Here is a 19,330-nt window from a genome sequence, read left to right as displayed (position 1 = left end):
AGTGACAACACAGTGAGGCTACAAAACGTTGAAATCAAAACATTTAGTTTATTTTTGCAGATCTTATACAAGAAAAATGTCAAAAAAAGGAATGTTTGTGTGAAAATTGGACAGTAAATCAAAAGACGTTGAAGTTGGTATACTTTTATAAAGCGGTTCTTCAAGAAAGATGTCTAAGTGTAAAGTCTATGTTATAGCTAATCATGTATAAGATTATTCCCATTTCAAAACCTCATGTTGCCACAATAACTGCAATATCTTGTTAAACGAAAAGATTTTTATTCTTCATGTTTATACATTTATGTGATATAAATGGTGATAATAAATGTATGTTTTCATTTGTTTTACTTCAATTTGTGGAAAAAGAGAGGAAATCGATTTGATGGTTAAAGATACATTAGGTGTTTTTGAAATGCTGGTACATGTATATGGATCTGTGTAGAAAGTAAAGAATATTTTAATTTTTTTCTCAATATATTTCATTAACAAAAACTTTTTGTGAAATCCATGGTCACTTTTGTCCAATTTTTAAAAAAGATCTTTACTAATTCAACTTTAATTTTAGAATAAAATAGTTTATTATTTACTTCGGTTGTAAAATTTAAAATCAACGTTGACAATACAAGTCACTGTACGTATAGGACTTTAGGTTTTCATGTCAGACTTCAATACAATATTTATATCCATTACTTTTCACTAATAATAATTAATCTCATAAAATGAAAATCCTTTCCGTAGCTTATTCTAGTTGCTTGAACCACTTCAGAAGACATGAGAACTTTAGTTGAATGAACGTCATTTATTGACCAGAAAAATGACGAAAGTGAACAAAGGCACACATATATACAATTACATACAATCATATGGAAGGATATGGAGATAACGAACAGTATTCAATTTCAAAGTCCATTAAACAATATACAAAATCAGAGCAGAGCATTCACGGACCTCCGAAACATCAGAGGTGGGATAAGGTGCCATGGAGGAGTGAGCATCCCCTGCCGACCGGTCACACCCGCCGCAGAGTTATATCTGAATAAGTATCAAGACAATTAGAGCTTTAAAAAAAAAAGCTTACCGTCTTTAGCAACAACCTTAAACATTTAATTTGATCTACACCTATCAGGCCGTATTATTCTTACGAATTGCTTGATTTTGTATTTCTACATTAGCTTTTTTCTGGCATAAGCCCTACCACTGTTGTCACTCGGTCATCTTCGTAAACTTTGCCTGGTAGAGAGCTTTTGGCAAACCTCGGCCGATTCCGTTGTCTTCTTCAAACTAGAAATTGGAAAGAATAATAACAAATTGTAAACCCTGCCAGCAATAAATATCAAATTTTATTTACAATGAAAATTAAGAGACCTTTTCTGATTGTTATAAAAAATACCATGCTATTTAGAATTAATTACTGCTGATTTCGTTGTTCGTTGTGTCATTTTTGGGAGTTGAACTAAGTTCAGACTCCCTAGGCTGTCACGCGGTTTCTAGCGCAGTAATTTAACAATGAATTACATAGCGGTCGTCGTGGTGTTTCTGTGTCGTCCAATTTACTCCCCTTTGATATTCAATACAAACTCGTACCAGTCTATATAAACTCGAAGAAACTTCCGCAATAAAAATAGTCCATTTCATTTTTCTGAATTAATTTAATTTTCATAACTGATTTGAAAGTAAATGAAATAGAATTTTATTAAACTTAATTTGAATAGTATGTTTTTGTCATCTTTCTTGAGAAAAGACAAATAAATTTTGATTATCGTATGAAAAAAAGTCCCAGTTTTCCGACATTTATCATTCGGCAATCCTCGGCTGACTCCACTACGCTTCATTACAAAAAGTGCTAGGTCATCCAAGGAGCAACAACTGGTCTAACTGGTTTGACAATGACGCGATTGTCTAAGTATAGAGACGTAAACAAAGATGTAAGGAAAGAAACGCTAAGGTTTAACCAAACTTCTTTGTTTCAGCAATAAAGAGACAGAACAACGTTTCTTATTTTAAAAAAAACACTGCGGAAAATATTTATTTGCTCTGACAAGTAAAATGATCTGTTAGACTGGAAAATTTTTGTCAGACCAGATACATGCAACTAATTTTTTTACGTTGGTAAAGGGAAAAAATAATAGCATTAAAGTTTGTTGATATTCGATCACACAATTTCAAATGACATTAATTTTGCATCCATTAATTTCATGAATTTATCAGCATTCAGTTGGTCACTTATACAACACCAAATCTGAACTTGAAAAATGTGTGTGTACTTGTATTGCAGTATTACCTTATAAAATGTATCATTTGATTTTATTATATAATTAAAACAGTTAAGATTAATGAATACATGCGTATGCACAGACACAATGGTATGATAATCCCAATCATCGATATTTGAGAAAGATCGTTCCTCATGATTGCAACTATTTTTTTTCTTGTAGTAGCTCGTTAAACTATTTCTGATTTTTAATTACATTTGAATCAAATCAAAATCACAAACTTTAAGTCTCACTCGCGTGACGCAGTTGTTAGAATAGTTTGCCCTAGAGATTCAACGTAATGTGTTAATTGATCCTTACGTCACAGGTTCGAATCACGTGGGATGCATTTGGAGATAAACTCTGTTGATGAGACAATATAAACCGAAATCCCATGTCGCAGTATGTGCTTGCACAAAACGATCCCTCACTACTCAATGGTTTTGAGAGCCGTGTATATGAAAAAAAAATGTAGACTTACATGTAGCTAAGTGTTTCAATATGATTGAAAAATTATCGAACGTAAAACAAACAAAATGTAAAGTATTCAGACATACTTAGTTCTATATAGATATTACTTGAAATTTAAATTAAATTTAAAATTATGGAATAACAAAACTTGATGAATAAGTTATAAAGATAGATACATTTGATAAAATAGATAAGCATGGAGTTCAATAAAAATTAATTATTATGTCCGAAAAGAAACATTCATACCCAAAAGAGAATAGCAAATATTTGTTTTAATCGGAGGAAGAAAAATGTCAATCTAGTGTCTGGTGATGGTAACATCGAATATAAAGAGTGTTTGTTTGTTTGTTTCTTGGGACCAAATACATGTATCTTGTACACATTCTAAAGAGAGTAGGGGGCGTTTTGATTCAAATGTTTCAGAAATATAAGGGTAGTTTTTGAGTTTTAGTAATAAATGGTACTAAAAGAAGTTTTAAACCTAACAACAAAAATAGTATTTTCGAGTTTGAAAATTTTTTTTTTGGTGATCGGGGTTGTTTGTTTGGTTTGGTCAAATTGTTGAGGTAAAAATTAGAAAGAATTAATCCAGAACTAAACTTAACTGTTCGTGCGCAATAAATATACATGTACAGTTATTTTCAATGGATAGCACTGTAGGTCTCCGGTCTGTCATTATTTCCGGAGAGCTACAATTCTGCAGCTAATTTAAGAGCAGTCCCATGATCTTGGCTATTTAAATGCAATAGAAATCATTTTTAATGTTTCGTTTTGTATCTCTAACAAATTAGTTCTAGATGACTTGAATCTGAATGCATGAAGATGTTCCTATACTTCCTGTGAGATCTTTCAGATAACAATGTTCAACTCCCATGAGTACTTTCAGTACTTTGATTTTAAGTTTGAAAATCAAAATTGTTAAGTAGTACGGAAATTAGATCATCAGAAAGTTATTTCTCTTGCCTTGAACAGAATTTCAACCAATAAAATAATTGAAAACTTTCTCATCATGCAATTTCTACCAATTACAACAGAGAAAAAATGCATGGTCCGAAGACTGTAAAAAAAAATTCAATTAAATTAGGAAATTAAAGGGCAAAGGTTGCAAAACTTGTGATAAAAAATATTGTTAACGAGAAAAAGGGCCTCATTAACATTTTTTAGGCACAAACCTAAGTATCGTGAGCTCATTTCTACAACATAGTTTTTATGAACGGTTGTATGTTGACCTTATGCACAGAACAAACTCCTACTGAGCTTCAACTGTGATGCATCTGTATTGGAAGTTTAATTGTGACGTCATGAAAAATTTAACAAGCCATAAATCAAATTATCAACATCAAGATGGGTGAATAACAACCTAAATTTAATTAATTTATCAAATATTCGCAAAATCTTTAAAAAATTACAATACTTGATAACGGTGCTGCCGAGCCTAGTCTTTAAGTAAGGGTCTGGGTAAAAATCATGCAGCGGATGATAAATGGGTGTCTCAGAATTTTTTCCAGAATTTTTTCATGTTAGTAGAGTATGCTAAGATACTAAAAAAATATAGTTTTTTTCTTGAAATTTTGTCATTGGTATCCAGGGCAACCAATAAATAGTTTTAGGCAAAAATGACTGAAATTCCTCTAGAAACAAGCAAAAATATCAATATTGAAGATTAATTAAAAAGGAAACAAAATTTCTAAATAACCAACATCAAAACTTAAAGGCCATGGTAGGTTCAAAGACACTATATTCTGCAGCAAATTAAAAAATAAAAACATTTTTGTACAAATGATAATTAATTACCCAAAATAAGTTTGTACAAAAATGGTAATTTCACCTTCTTTGTCACAGTCCAGAATATGTCATACTTGCATGTAAAAAATAAATAGCATTTCAAAACATTTTTTTTTATATTTCCAATTTCAAATACAACTAAATTATTTAATTTTCGTAATATAATCTAAATATTACAATGTATATACTATATACAAATGTCTTGTTGAAAGCCATGGCAAGCATTTTCTTTTTTCCATGCATAAATATTTAAAAAAAACCTCTTGAAACAATCTGAAGAAAACAAAGCCTCAATTTGTCAAATTAATACAGAAACATTCCCGGAAAATGTAAATTTGATACTGTTAATTACTAACGTGACACGTCATAATTTGAGTGTCAGGGTTAAACATAGGAAACACATGTATAAGAAAAGCTTTAACTTATTTATCTGAAGATCTGCAAAGTCATTGTTGCTGTATTACATGTAATACATATTTATAAAAATCAATAATATAGATTCAAATTTATTTAAATCATTAACAACGGGGGTAGGACAGGGCACATCAGGTTAATCTACTAATACGTAAGATTATATAAAAACAATCTTATTTAAAAAATTCTCAGGAGTCATGCAGTCATAATTTACAACCATTCCCCACGATTAATTAAAATCCAGGCTATTTGATATCATAGAAAGCTGCTCCTTCAAAAAAAAAAATCATGGAACTCGTTGATTTACTTACCTGGTCATTTGTCATTTGCAAAATTAATTTGTTAAAAAAGGATTCTGATCGTACACACAAGTACTCTGAAGTTGACATCAAGAAGATGCTTTAGTTATTGAATGACGATATCTATGTGGTTTTTGGAGACTTTGTCTTCCAGTATCATTGTTGCTGTATTAATACAAGCAAGTTGATGAAACAAGAAAAAACTATTTATTTGTCAAGAATCACCATGGAAGTAAAAAATAATGTGTATTTGCGTAATTTATACAGGAAAAGAACATTCTGATGCATATTCTATCTAATTTTTACATAACCTTTAATTCTGAATAATCTCTCCTAGCTCAACCCCATACACCAAAACTTAAACTTATCTGTATAGAGCAGCCTGGAATACAATAAACCGTGATATTCAAATAAACCTGACATATTTCATGTTTGTTAATCCTTAATATCATGAAGACCCGCCCACGGATCTATTTATGAAATCTCATTATATATTTATCCAATCAGAAAATGGTTATTTAATAATTCTGTTTGAAAAAAGATAATTCATTTATATAATTGTATTAAAGCTTGAAATGACAGATATTTCCCATTAAGACTCCATAGACAACAGTTACTATGATGAACAAGGTATTCTTTGGGACTTTATTTGTTGTTTTGTTCAGACTTTACACGTCTTTATCAAGGAACTACACTGCTAAGATAAACGTAGACGACAAGATACTCCATAAAAGCCTGTTGGCTGAATATTTTGTTCATTCACTGGTTATGTGCTCTGCAATGTGTGGTCTGGGGTGTACCTACTTTGGCGTCAATTTACAAAGAAAGAAATGCCGAGTTTACGGTGGATGTCATTCAACTAATTCAACAGTAGCGGAAGTAGGATGGCGATACTATAATCCGGACTCCGAAGGTAATGCAATATATATTTGTCTACAAGCTAATATGTCGTTCTCTTTCAGATTCCTTTAGAATAATTAACCATTAGTCCACTATTACGCAGGTGCTGTATTTGTTCATATATGGTGTTAATTGAATATATGCAATGAATTACTACAGAAGTACATTTTTCCGCGTGGAATTAATTTACGCGATGTACGTGGGCACGCATTTTCTGCGGAAATTTTTCCAAGCGTACTTAATATAAATGTAAGGCATATAGTGACAGTCTGAGAATTTTGCGTAATTTCAAACACGCGGATTAAGACTCCGTGAAAAAAAAGTACGTCTACAGTACCTGTAATTTAAAGTATGTTTGGGGTATTTCATCGATTTTTGTGGCAATTTTCAAAACTATAAATAAAGGAATGAAATTCTGTAAAATTTTTATTCTGATGCCATAATGTAGACATGCATTCCTCTTCTGCATTACATTAGGAAATACGTAAGTTCCGTTTAAAGGAATTAATTCAAAGCATAACTATTTTTTTTTTATTTCAAACATAACCTTTTCCATATGTAAATCAGTACTTGTGCAGTTAATAATAAACAAATTAACGAGATTAGTTTAAAGCATTATTTTATTATTATCTCAAGCATAATCTTTTCTTTAAGTAAACCGGTACTTATGTAGTTAACAATAAACAATTTGTAAAAATCCTGACTTCGTCATAACAAAGAAATCCCATGAAACATTATACCTTGAAGGATTTCAAAAGAAAATTATGATGAAATTTCCAATTATTGAATGAAATTTTATATTATAGACATGCAGACATCTTGATATGCAAATGAACTTAAGATCACATGTATAATTAGTATATCTCTGCCCATCTTGTTCTCTTGTTCTCTTGAAAAAAAAAATTATTTCTCATAACTCTCATAATTTGATAAAATGTTTATTTTTCTTTTTTCCCTACAGAAATACTGCTTCTTCACATCTGAATCTGCCTGATTTTTATTACTTTACAAATATGAAACAGGAAAATTATCTAAAAAAACAATACTTTTCTTTTTTCAAATACGAGGGTTGTTCGAAAAGTTCGTGGACAACTGTTATATCTTTTTTATTTGATGTCATATGTTATCCAAATTTGGTAGAAATATTTTTACAATAAATCCAAATGATCTGTATAAATATTTTCCACAATATTACGATTTATTCATAACTTATCAAGATTTTAAAAATGCAAAAATTGGATCGCGGAGCAGGTCAAAATTTAGTAAGTTACAGACAATACACTGTGTAATATCTGTAGTCGCATTCTCTGTAAAATGGAGCAAAAACGAAAAACAACCTAGAAATTCAAATAAAGAATTGTTACACCCATTTGTATACCAAATAATGGCTTTATATTTTGCTTTGTTGAAAAGAAGTCATCTTGAGAAGATAGGCAGTCCTTGTTAAAAACGACAAAAAAGATGACGGTTTAGAACGTCACGGAGCAGCAGGTAACGATGCAATTTGGTGTTTTAATCAGGAAAATCCCTGAATAAACTCTAAAAATGTTAGAGGAATCAAGAAAATATGTCACAAGCGAGTTGTGCATGTGTGTACAAATATTACAGGCGGTTTTTCAGTGACAGAGACTCTATATCGGATGAAAACAATCAGTAAACCTATGGTTTTACTGTAAAAATGTGAACAAAAACTTTAAAAAGCTGGAACGTCGAGTACAGCCATAGACGCTTTAGAGTCACGTATCCTGTGAAAGCATAGTTAAGTAATAAAATAAATTAAAACCTAAACAAAGGAAATTATACAACTAGAGCAATTCTTAAAAAATAAATGCCAAGTATTAGAACAAGGATTCAATGAGAGGGTATTGGATTATACTGTATGAAATGTATAGGGATAGTATTTTTTTTAGAAATTCTTGGCGCTATGTTTTGACGTTACATTGACGTTAAGTGTGCAAAACAGATACAAAACATGTTGATTTTAAAATGAAGTAAATTGATTTCTATTTAATCGAATGATATGAAACTTCACACATCAACAAAAAAAGACCTTTTTTGAGTACCCTCAAAATTGACCTTTTGACCTTGACCTCGGCGTTTGACCCACTTTTACTTTTGCCATACCTTTTAAACAATAGATACCATGACAGTTATACTTCACATATATGTATTCTTTGTGGAGAGACCTCTCTACCTATCTTGGATACCAACAACCTTTACCTTTTGACCTTGGACATTTCTGAACTTAGGAAAAAACTTTAGCCTTGGCCATAACTTTAACACGATAAGGGGTAGGGCTTTTATACTTCACATATATATTTCTTGTAAAAATACCCTTCATTGGATACCCAGAACTTAGACTTTTACCTTGGAGTTTGATCTTCTTTAAAAAAGCAAACCTTGACTAGAACTTTTAAAGGGTTAGGGCTAGTGTTTTTATACTTTGAATATTTAATGCTTGTGACAAGACCTTTCATTTGATAGCAAGACGTTTGAATCTATGACCTTGATCTTGGAGTTTGACCTACTTATTTTTTTACCTTATCCATACCTTCTGAACGTTTAGGACTTGGACTTCCATACTTTATATACCTTTTCCCCGTGGCAAGACCTTTCGTTGGATATCAATTACCTTGACCTTTTAACCTTGACTTTGGAGATTTTCATACTTATGAAAAAACGTTAACCACGGTCATTTCTTTTGAACGCTGATGGCTAGTCCATATCTTTTGCTAGTGACCTCATACTATACATATTTTATTATAGACCCTTCATTGGATACCAAGATTTCCAAACTGATGAAAAATGTTTTCTCTGACCTGATTTCATATTTTAAAGCTGTATTTCCAGTGAGTTTGTATAAAAGAAAAGTTAAATCTTCGGTAATTTGTTGCCATACGGAGGCATCAGTGTTTCACAAACACATTTTGTTTTTCTAAGGTTTTTCGCACAAATTTAGGTCATATTGTTATTATGCAAGACTGTATATCGAGGCAACAAAAAAATATTTTAAAATGATTTTTCACTTACTTTTAAGTTACGATAACTAACTTAAAACATAATTCACTCATGGTTATTGGTAGGATTTTCATATACAGTACTCTTGATTGATAGTGTATGATAGTACACAAATCCCTTTTCGTGGTTTCTTCTAACGTGTAGGCGTCTATGAACCAGTTCTTTTTAAAGCAGTTCTTTGTCTTGCATAGACTCAATATTAGTGCATATCATGTAACTTGATGATATGAAAGGATTCCTCATGGAGTTTTTACAATGTTTCTGTTTGGAGTATCAACATATTGATTTTGGGTTAAAAATAGGGTAGAAAATTTTCTTCTTTTCGGAGTTGGGCAAGGGGATGAAATGACTTTATTTTTGCTGTACTTTTTTCTTTTAGCCGTTCTTTTAAAAAAATGCAAAGAGTAATTCTATGACCCTACTTTGAAACGTGTCATAGTAAAAAAAATTCCACATCTGTCTAATAATACGATTGTTAAAGAATAGTTGCATCGCACGTTACTTATGATGGGAATCGTTGCATCATACGTTACTTCTAAAAACCCATGTTAAAAGCGATTAAATAAATATTTTCATCACAATTCTAGAGTGAAATGGGAAAACAACAAATTTCCATTAAAGTAAACTTGTAGCTGAACTTGTAAATTGATTTGAAAAAAAGTTCTATGAATAAACTTTTAAACCTCTTTATTATGAAAGTGCAAAGTGTTTAAGAAAACGGCGCATCACTGGACATTGTCCGTTATGTCAACAGATGCCTGTGTCATTCCTATATTGCAAAGGCTAACACAATTACATCTAGGGCTATTTTGCGTTTAAGCCATACAAATACGACATTAACTTACCATGGTCAAATCTCCATGTAAAAACGCCATAAGGACTCGTTTCATCATACGTTACGGAATAATTGCATCATAGTAACGCTGTGGCACGGTGGTATAGTAAAAGTTCCAGTATCTGGGTAAAGAATGTGGCAGTTAACAATTTGTCTGAATTTTTTATTCGGATTTCTTTTCCAATTGTTTGCAGTTATAAGCTATAAAAAAAATTCAAGGTTGACCTTTCAGTGACTTTTTAATTGACTGAATGGTATAGGTTTATTCTATGTAGATACCTTAAATTGAAAAGTTATTGCAATAAATTTTAACTTCCTTTTTCTATATCTGTATTATATATAGCATTTTGTGTCTAAAGAAATATAATTATTGATTTTTCTTGATAAAGTTTTAGAGAATTTTCGTCCGAAAGATTGTAAAAGTCTGCTTGCTGTCGGGTTTACTGCGTCCTGTATTTATACGATCTACCCCTGGTACAACAATCCAGTGGAAGTTTTCTGTGATATGGATACAAAAGATGGAGGATGGACGGTTAGTGTGATAATTAATTTATCTATGCATAAATTATAACAGATAGAATGTATGACTACAAACCCTATGAAGCAATGTTAATGATCTTTTTTTTAATACAATAGGCTATACAGAGGCGTGTAAATGGATCGATTGATTTCGACAGATTTTGGAATGAGTACAAAGAAGGATTTGGTTCTGCATATTCGTCTTACTGGATAGGTATAATTCAAATATTTAATACTTGTAATGGATATAAAGTCTCAATTGATTAAAAATATTATGCAAAATATTTTTACTTATAATATAATTAGTATAAGATACATGCTATGCGATGTCAGGAATGCATATTGCATTTAACAGTAGTCTAACTAAAGTGCTGCGTTACAAAAATGAAAAAAATATAGTTTACTTAATACCGTGAATCTAATATCAGACTTCCTTATTGCAGGAACTGTAATTCTATCAATTAATAATTAACTTTTCAAATGAAATGATAAAAGAGCATTAACTCCTACTTGTATTCCTTAAAAATGTATACAAGTATTTGTTTCTCTGAAATTCAAAATTTATTAACATTCATGTACAACATAATCTTATGTGATTGAAAGCAATTAAAAGGCTATAAAGATCAGTGATTGCTTGACAAAATATTTAATTTTATATAATTTATACAATGACTTTTGTAATATATAATAATTCTATTGTATATTATAATATTGTGGCCCCACCCTACCCCCAGGGGTAATGATTTGTTCAAACTTGAATCTACATCACCTAAGGACGCTTCAAAAGAAAAATGATCAATCATGGCTGTGAAATTGTTGAGAAAAGTTTTTTTAAAAAGATTTTTCCCTTTTGCGGGTACTGTATAGGGGATTAATTTCACGGGTTGTAATTTTCACGGTTTTCTCTCATCTGACATGATCGCGGTTTCTTGAATTCGCGGAATTTGGTATGTAATAAAAGTTACTTCCATTGCCTCTATTTAATCCATACCATAGCTACATGTAAACGACATTAATCAGCGTCATGTCTTTATTTCACGAACAGGGTAAGTTATTATAAAAATGTTAGATTTTATAAATAATTAATTTACACAAGTGCAGTTATTAATAGTCCCTAAACGTTAAATGACTTTCCTATATGCTATTACGATGAGTGCATGTGCACCCGAGATCTTCAACACAACGCAGCGAAGGACGGAAATAAAACTTTTTATGTAGTTTTACGAAATAATATCCTTCCACACTTCCTTCGTCAGTAAGTTCGATATTTGAATGATAAACCAAAATGTAGATAAAAACTACATGAACTAATATGCCTGAGAATGCAGGTAACAAATTCACGTGGTACATTAGTTATGCACGGGTAATCAAGGTGTGTTCCCCGAATGGCTACTGGAATAAAACAACAAGTAATTATCACACTCAATTAAGGGGCCCTCTAAGGGGTACAGGTAGACTTACCTGTGTTTACCTGGATAAGCAATATTTTGTAAATCAGATATATTCATTCAATTATATTTTAATTCAGAGAGTTTTATATTTTTCGAAATATACTGAATAAAAATATATATAAATATGAGTAGATAAAATTAAGATTTAAGAAAAGTGAAATTTTTATTGTACCTTTAATTCAATTTTTTCCCCAAATTATTAATAGTATTGATTGAGAACTTAAAAATTATTATCCCTTTTTGTGCTACATTTTCAAACTCTTTCTTTTCTTTCTTTTTTTTAAATAATATACCGGTAGATATATATGTATGATAAATAAAGTGTTTCTATAAAGTTTTGTTTAATTTATTTCATTTATCTATCATTTTGAATTATCAAAACATTCTATTAAATAATCATAAAATCCAGATGAAGTTTATGAACTTCTTCACCTTTCATAGCAATCCTTTAGTTGCAAAGAAATATACGGAGATGGACTAAATAAATTGTAAATATGTGTTATATGAAAGTGAAACAGTGTTATCTCAGATATAATGTGAAAATCAGTGCTGCTAATCAATAGAACTTCAAGATAATATAGTTTTTAATATGATTTGTGCTTGTAAAATTATTTATTTAAAAAATATGTATACAAAATATTTATTTAGTGCTCAAATTAAAATAAAATGAGAAGAATTTCCATTTTATTTTGTTTCAATTATGGTAGATTATTCATACCGGTAAGTCTACCTGTACCCCTTAGAAGGCCCCTTAATTGAGTGTGATAATTACTTGTTGTTTTATTCCAGTAGCCATTCGGGGAATAAACCGTAATCAAAACCCATGGCCCACGTGTTTTGATTGATGAAACATGTAGCGTTGGCTATTAAAACAGCTTTTGAACAAACACAAATTATTATCTGCCGATTTGAATAAAAGTAAAGCGTGATAATTAAAATTAATTGATTGACAGTACTACTCGCAATTACTGAAATGACTATGGACTGCACGAACACCTATATAAATCTATCGTAGTCTATCCTCAATTTTCCAAATAAAACATGGAGATTATTGAAAATTTATTCACTGTTTCTTGAATTCACGGATTTGTTAACACCGTGAATATAGCGAATATTAACACCGCGACTTATTTTCCCCCTATACAGTATGTCAAGGAAGCATAATAATCATTTCTCGTGAAATTTAGACTTTCTTAAAGAAAATGAAGTTTGATAATTTATCAAAACCGCTCATAAACGTAAATTATTATTAATAATTGCATAAAGAGAAAAGAGTGTTTAACACAAAGACTTGCACAATTGCCACGGCATCACGTGACTTCTATTAATAGCAAAATGCTCCTTAATAAAAAAGCTAACAGAACAACAGTACCCCGAAATCTACTAACTTCTTTGAGTAAATAATTTCGTCAAAAACATCTTTTATACTTGCAAATTACTGCTAGAATCCCACTGTCAATTCAGCAACGTAATTATTTCACACATTCGCAAGAAATCTTTCCCGATGTTTTGAATTTTATTACTATTCGCTCGAGATTTTTCGTGACATATTGCTTAACGAAGGATTCTAGCAGCACTTTCCAGGTATTGTAGAAGGCAAACTTTCAATCTGTACAAATCTTATGTTATGAAATATCCAGTTACTGATGTTCTTGTGCATTATTTTTCTCACGAATGACAGAGGAAGGGCCGACGTGGACATGTATAGTTGAATGTCTTCGAAGGAGACAATAAGCGATGAAATTTGTTAGGGAACGACTTCACTTGAACACACTGTGTCCCATTTCTTTATTAGTAAAAAGCTAAAATCAAACAAAGCAAACAATCAATTATAAAGGATCAATAAAATGTGTTGATATTGACAAGATAATTCAGAATTTCCAATTTTGACCATAATGTGTTTAAATAGTTTTCCAATATCTTATGTAATAAAGATCACAACTGGCTTCCATACTTTTTTTAAAATCAATTAGCAACCACGTGTATCATGTTTTGTTCAATTACTACACAAATAAACTTGACTTCACATCAATTATGTAGAAAAAAGGTGAATTCGATTCATTTCGATAATGTATGCATATACAACATTTCAATTGCAAACATCGCTATCACAAATCTGCGCACTATGCAGAAAATAGGTCATGTCAGCCAACCGACAAATGGAGAAATAATGCATCTTAACACACTATGCATTCTTATGCACACTAGAATAATAATCTATTACATATGTTTACACAATTAAAGCATTTAAGTTAACAACCTACACTATGGAACTGCAAAAATCACTGCAAATTGATTGAGACAAAATGCTCGGCTCTTGCCGACATAGCAAAAACAAAAGTAGCTCGTACGTAAAATAATTCGTAAACATCACAAAAATAATTAAGGTAGCATACCTGTTTGATTTACTCTATATGCAATTCACATAATATTCATGATATTTGCTTCTAAACTCCATTTCCGTATCTTAATATATGCCGTCTTAGCCAAATTCTCTTTACACGACATATCAATTCCCAAGTTTCTTGATGTACAAATACGACGAAATCGGTGGTAGATTTTAATGCAAATGACAGATACAGAATAACAAAATGAAACGTTTCATTTTTGTTAATCTTTCCCAAGTTTCAAATCATTAAAATAATTCAATCCTCCTCTGATAAATACACTCTTTAAAAAAACAAACGCATAGTAGAATTTTAGTGAAACATTGAATATAAAGATTGTTTAGTAAAATCATGCATTAATAAAACAGAAATGTCGTAAGAAACAGAAATACTTTCTAAATGTCATAATTACTCAACAATTTTAAAATTATAGTCAGTTTAAAGCCATTGAAGATCAATATCTGGTATCCCCCACGCAGAAGAAAATGATAACCATAAACAACATCTAATGGAAGCAAATGTGTGTAATAAAAACTGTATTGGAATACACTCCCACTCCAGATGTAGAACTTTCTCTGTTATTGCAGAGTCTGGGATGCGATAGTCCTTGGCAAATCATGTCAATCCATTTTGTCCAATGCTGCTTAATTTGGATTAAATCTAGCGATTTAGATGACTGTGACGGAAACAGGTTGCTGTTGCTTTGCAAGAATTAGAGTGTCAAACAAGCCGTATGTAGCTGTGTATTGTGAGATTGAAAAACAGCTCTTGGATGATGCAAAATTGAATAGAAATGTGAAAGCAAAACATGGTTAGAGTACCTTTTTCCACCAAAATCCATGGAATTGAATTCGAACCAAATCAATCTGACTTTCTTGTAATATCGTTTTCTATATCATTGCACCGTTCACAGTAGCTCAGTCGGCAGAGCGCTCGCTCCGTGATCGGGAGGTCGTGAGTTCGTATCTCGGCCGCGACTGACCTAGTGGTTGAAATGGGTAGCAACTGTTCCTTCGCCATGCGCTTGGCACATTGAAGTGAAAGTTGCGGGTCCTTCGGATGAGACCTTAAAAACCGAGGCCCCGTGTCAGTGGCAGGCGTTGGCACGATAAATATCCCTCACCGCTCAATGGCCCTGAGTGCCGAGTAAAGGTCAAAATTTGAAGCCCTTTACCGGCATATGGTGACGTCTCCATATGAGTGAAAAATTCTCGAGAGGGACGTTAAACAATATACAATCAATCATTCAATCTATATCATTGCACTACCACCAGCAACTTTTTTAACGTCCTGGAGGCAGTTATCTGTCTAACATTCATTACAATGCATTAACATTCTTAAACTTATAAGAGGCTTCAGATAAATATTTTGGACTGGTAGCTGAACCAAAATGTTCAGCATTGATGCTGTGGTATGAGATCTTTGAAGTCAATATTTGGGGTGTTGTGAGGTCTAAACAATGGCATGAATAATCCTCTTGCAATAATTAGTAGTCAACTGAAAACGGTCTTGTTAGATAATCTCTGCAATTCATCAGGGATAGCTAATTCTTTAGATGATGTCATTGCATTACATTCATGCAATTTTTGTAATCCTCTGAAGTGATGCTGTGCTGCTGATGTCACACGCATTCTACCATATTTTTTGCAACCATTGGGTGTTCTATGTTAATGGTTTATGTTTTATAGTTCATATATGACTTTGTGTGTAACATTGAAACCTCTTGCATATGTAGATTGCAGTATCCCTGCTTCCAGTCCCCCATTTTCCTTTTTTGTGCTGTGCAACATTTAGATGCAGCATTTTTTGGAAGCGTTAATTTTTTCAGATAAAACCAGATTCAAAATATCGAGAACCCACGCTTTTGATAGCCCCTTTGAACCCGAAGGAATTGCATCAGAATTCAACAAATGAAATTGAGATCAACATTTGGGGTAAATTTTGCAAAAACAGATCTTTTTGTCTGTGAGACTTGTAGAATAGCTGCAAAGTTAACAATTGCATTTCACACGAATACATCATATTCAATAAAAATAAAAGGTATGACAAAACTTTCATACATTTTTTAGGGCATTGTTCCTACTATGCGTTTCTTTTTCTTTCTTTTTTTTTGAAGAGTATATCATGATTTGAACAGACTTGAATTAACACTTCCCGAGTATGCTTCCACATTAGTTTCAAACTTCCTTATCCAGTGGTTTTTGTGAAAATTGTTTTTAAAGTCAAAATCTTTATATTTTTAAAATATTATATTTTTGTATTTTTAATTATGTCACTTGGAAGTGGGCCTTGGCATACATTTAGACAAACATGAATCCCCATTACTTAAAGATACTTAGTTGCAAGTTTGACTGAATTTGGCTTAGTGGTTATGGACAAAGAAACTTAAAGATAACCATGCTTTTAAGAATAATTGATATCAAAACAACTATAAAAAATGTTAAAAAGATATACTGTAAATATGTCATTTGGTCGGAAACCAGACAGGAATCCCTCTTTGAAATAAATTTATTTCAAGAAAATTGATCTGCTAAGTCAATGAAGTCATTCATTATTTTATTTAGGAAATGACGTCATTCATCAATTAACCATGAACAGACCGTCTCTCTATGTGTCCATTACTTTGACAAATGGAACTACTCTTTATCAACAGTACAAGGAGTTCTCTGTAAGCAGTGAGACAGACAACTACAGACTTTACCTTGCTGGACCGACCGAAGGGACATTAGGTGGGTGTCTGTTTAATTAGTTGGATTAATTTCTGAGAATCTTTATACATTTGTAAATTATTAACGAAATCAAACACACTAGCAGTAAATACGTTTGTGGGTGATAAAAGGTCGAATTATGTCATGGATTCAATGTCTGGAAATGGATAAGATCACAATCCCTAATAATTATGTTTATAAGGATTTCTTTTTCCTACCTTAACTTTATTCATAATTTATTTCATCTGTAAATACCAGGGTAGTTTTTATTAGAAGAAATATAGTAATGGTTCCTTTTATTATGGATAAGTAAAACGTTTTTTATCGTAATTTAAATATCTCGAAAGCATTTGGTGAGGAAGTATTTTATCCAATATTATAGTTAAGGTAACACTTAATGGGTAGTTATATAGTGTATTTGTATAAAGTGATATTGAATCGGGTAGGTGTCCATGTTATCCAACTTTTATCCAGCTGTGAATATGAGCTGCATTCTACATTCGATAAATTATCAATCAATCCACCAATCATTTAACTAACACAGTGATATCGTGTAAGAAGGAATAAATCTCAATGCCGACATTAATTAGGTCATATTCCTTGTTTTTCTTCATTTTCATTTTCTTTACCTTTACAGGAGACAGTATGTTAGACACTGGTTATCCAAATTACGACGATCTGTCTGGGATGTACTTCTCGACCCACGACAGGGATAATGACAGATGGATTTATAACTGTGCTGATTTTTATAACCGTAAAGGAGGCTGGTGGTTTAATGGCTGTCACCGAGCCTTCCTTAACGGTCGATGGTCCCTGGAGTACTGGGTCTGGCCTTGGTATCCAACACTGACTGATGGTAGAGAAATAAAAGAGACTGTTATGATGATAAAAACTCTGTAATACTGTTCAATGTTGTTTTTATTGTTTTTTTTCACAACCAACACAAGCACTGTAAAGCTATTTGGCAGACAATTGGCCAGCCTGTCTTATCCGGACCCCTCTAGTTCAAAATTGGCCAGACTAGATGTTATTCCAATTAAAACAACGTTTTAACAGTCAAATTTGCTGAAATGAATTTAAATATTTCCTCGTATATGACTTGATATATATAAATACATTATAAAGATAAGACATGATTTACTATACATGAAGTTAGTGAAGAGAAGTTGCTCTGAGAGTATTGCTTTACTTTTGATGTTTTTAAAAAACTTTTAAACTGATCAATTTTATGCAGAGGATGAATAGAGGTATATAAATTGATCTATTGGAATCCCATAGAAACTATTTGCGATCCGTTATTAGCAGTTTTTTTGTATTCATATGAAGCAGAATTTGTGCAAAATCTTATGCATGAAAAGAAGATAACACTTGCTGTGGCATTCAACTCAACATTTAGTAATACCGAAGACGTATTGTCAACTAGCAATTAATGATTATTGCCATTCCTACATTGTACGTCGATAAGATATATCCTGATAAGCTTAAGATTAAGAATACCATCTGTTTCATATATGGATATTTTAATTGAAAAAAAAAATTGTCTAAAAACCAAGCTCTATAAACGTGACAACTTAACTTTTCTATCGTCAAATTCCCTTACTTTTGCACTTATATACTTTCATAACCTGATACGGAGTTTTCAAACTCAGTTGATTCGAAACGCAAGAACATGATCTTCATGTGAACAATTTCTAGAACGAAAAACAGAACTTTAAAGGGTATTTCAATTCAATTGATTGTAAATATTTTTGTATGTTCATCTCATCATTCATTGGACTCAATTTATTAAACATTCAATATAATCTATTAAATCTCATTTTATTGATAAATATTTTTAAAAATAAAATTTTCGAGATTTTTTCTTCTTAGCAAACTGGAAAATCGATTTTTAACTTAGATTCCATGTATATCCATGCGTATAAAAAAACAAAGAGAATCTCACACTAAATTAAGTGACGACACAATGAGGCTTAAAACGTTGAAATCAAAACATTTAGTTTATTTTGCAGTTCTTAAACACGTATAATATCAAAATAAGGAATTGTTTGTGCGAAATCTGGTCTGCAAATCAATAGACATTTAAGTTGGTATACTTTTATACAGCGCTGGCTTGCTTTAAGAAATATGCCTATGTGTTAAGTCTTTCTTATAGCTAATCATGTATAAAATTATGCTCCTTTCAAAATATCACCTTGCTACAACAATAATTGCAAAATCTTACAAATTGTTACATGTAAATATTTTTATTCTTGATGCTTATACATTTATGTGTTGTAAGTGGTAATAATAAA

The 19,330-nt window shown here is 31.5% G+C and overlaps 1 protein-coding gene across 1 annotated transcript; it reads left to right on the top strand.

Moving 5' to 3' along the window:
* Positions 1-6,001: 6,001 nt before the first annotated feature.
* On the top strand, positions 6,002-17,939 carry LOC134230966 (microfibril-associated glycoprotein 4-like). The gene is made up of 5 exons (XM_062712836.1): positions 6,002-6,134; positions 10,364-10,506; positions 10,611-10,707; positions 16,896-17,060; positions 17,677-17,939. Exons 1-5 carry the CDS (start codon positions 6,002-6,004, stop codon positions 17,937-17,939), a joined length of 801 nt encoding a protein of 266 aa, XP_062568820.1.
* Positions 17,940-19,330: the final 1,391 nt, after the last annotated feature.

The sequence above is a fragment of the Saccostrea cucullata genome, unplaced genomic scaffold (genome assembly GCF_032062105.1).
Source record: "Saccostrea cucullata isolate Sc308-1 unplaced genomic scaffold, CSIRO_AGI_Scuc_v1 ctg545, whole genome shotgun sequence".
Classification (NCBI taxonomy): Eukaryota; Metazoa; Mollusca; class Bivalvia; order Ostreida; family Ostreidae; genus Saccostrea; species Saccostrea cuccullata.
This window is presented reverse-complemented; position numbering and strand designations above follow the sequence as displayed.

What these genes read in the sequence shown, in the direction of transcription:
- LOC134230966 (XM_062712836.1), top strand. Translation starts at nt 6,002, where the DNA reads ATGTGTGGTCTGGGGTGTACCTACTTTGGCGTCAATTTACAAAGAAAG. An exon ending in CAAAAGATGGAGGATGGACG is followed by an intron (nt 10,507 to 10,610) that starts GTTAGTGTGATA and finishes TTAATACAATAG; the next exon opens with GCTATACAGAGGCGTGTAAA. An exon ending in ACCGACCGAAGGGACATTAG is followed by an intron (nt 17,061 to 17,676) that starts GTGGGTGTCTGT and finishes TTACCTTTACAG; the next exon opens with GAGACAGTATGTTAGACACT.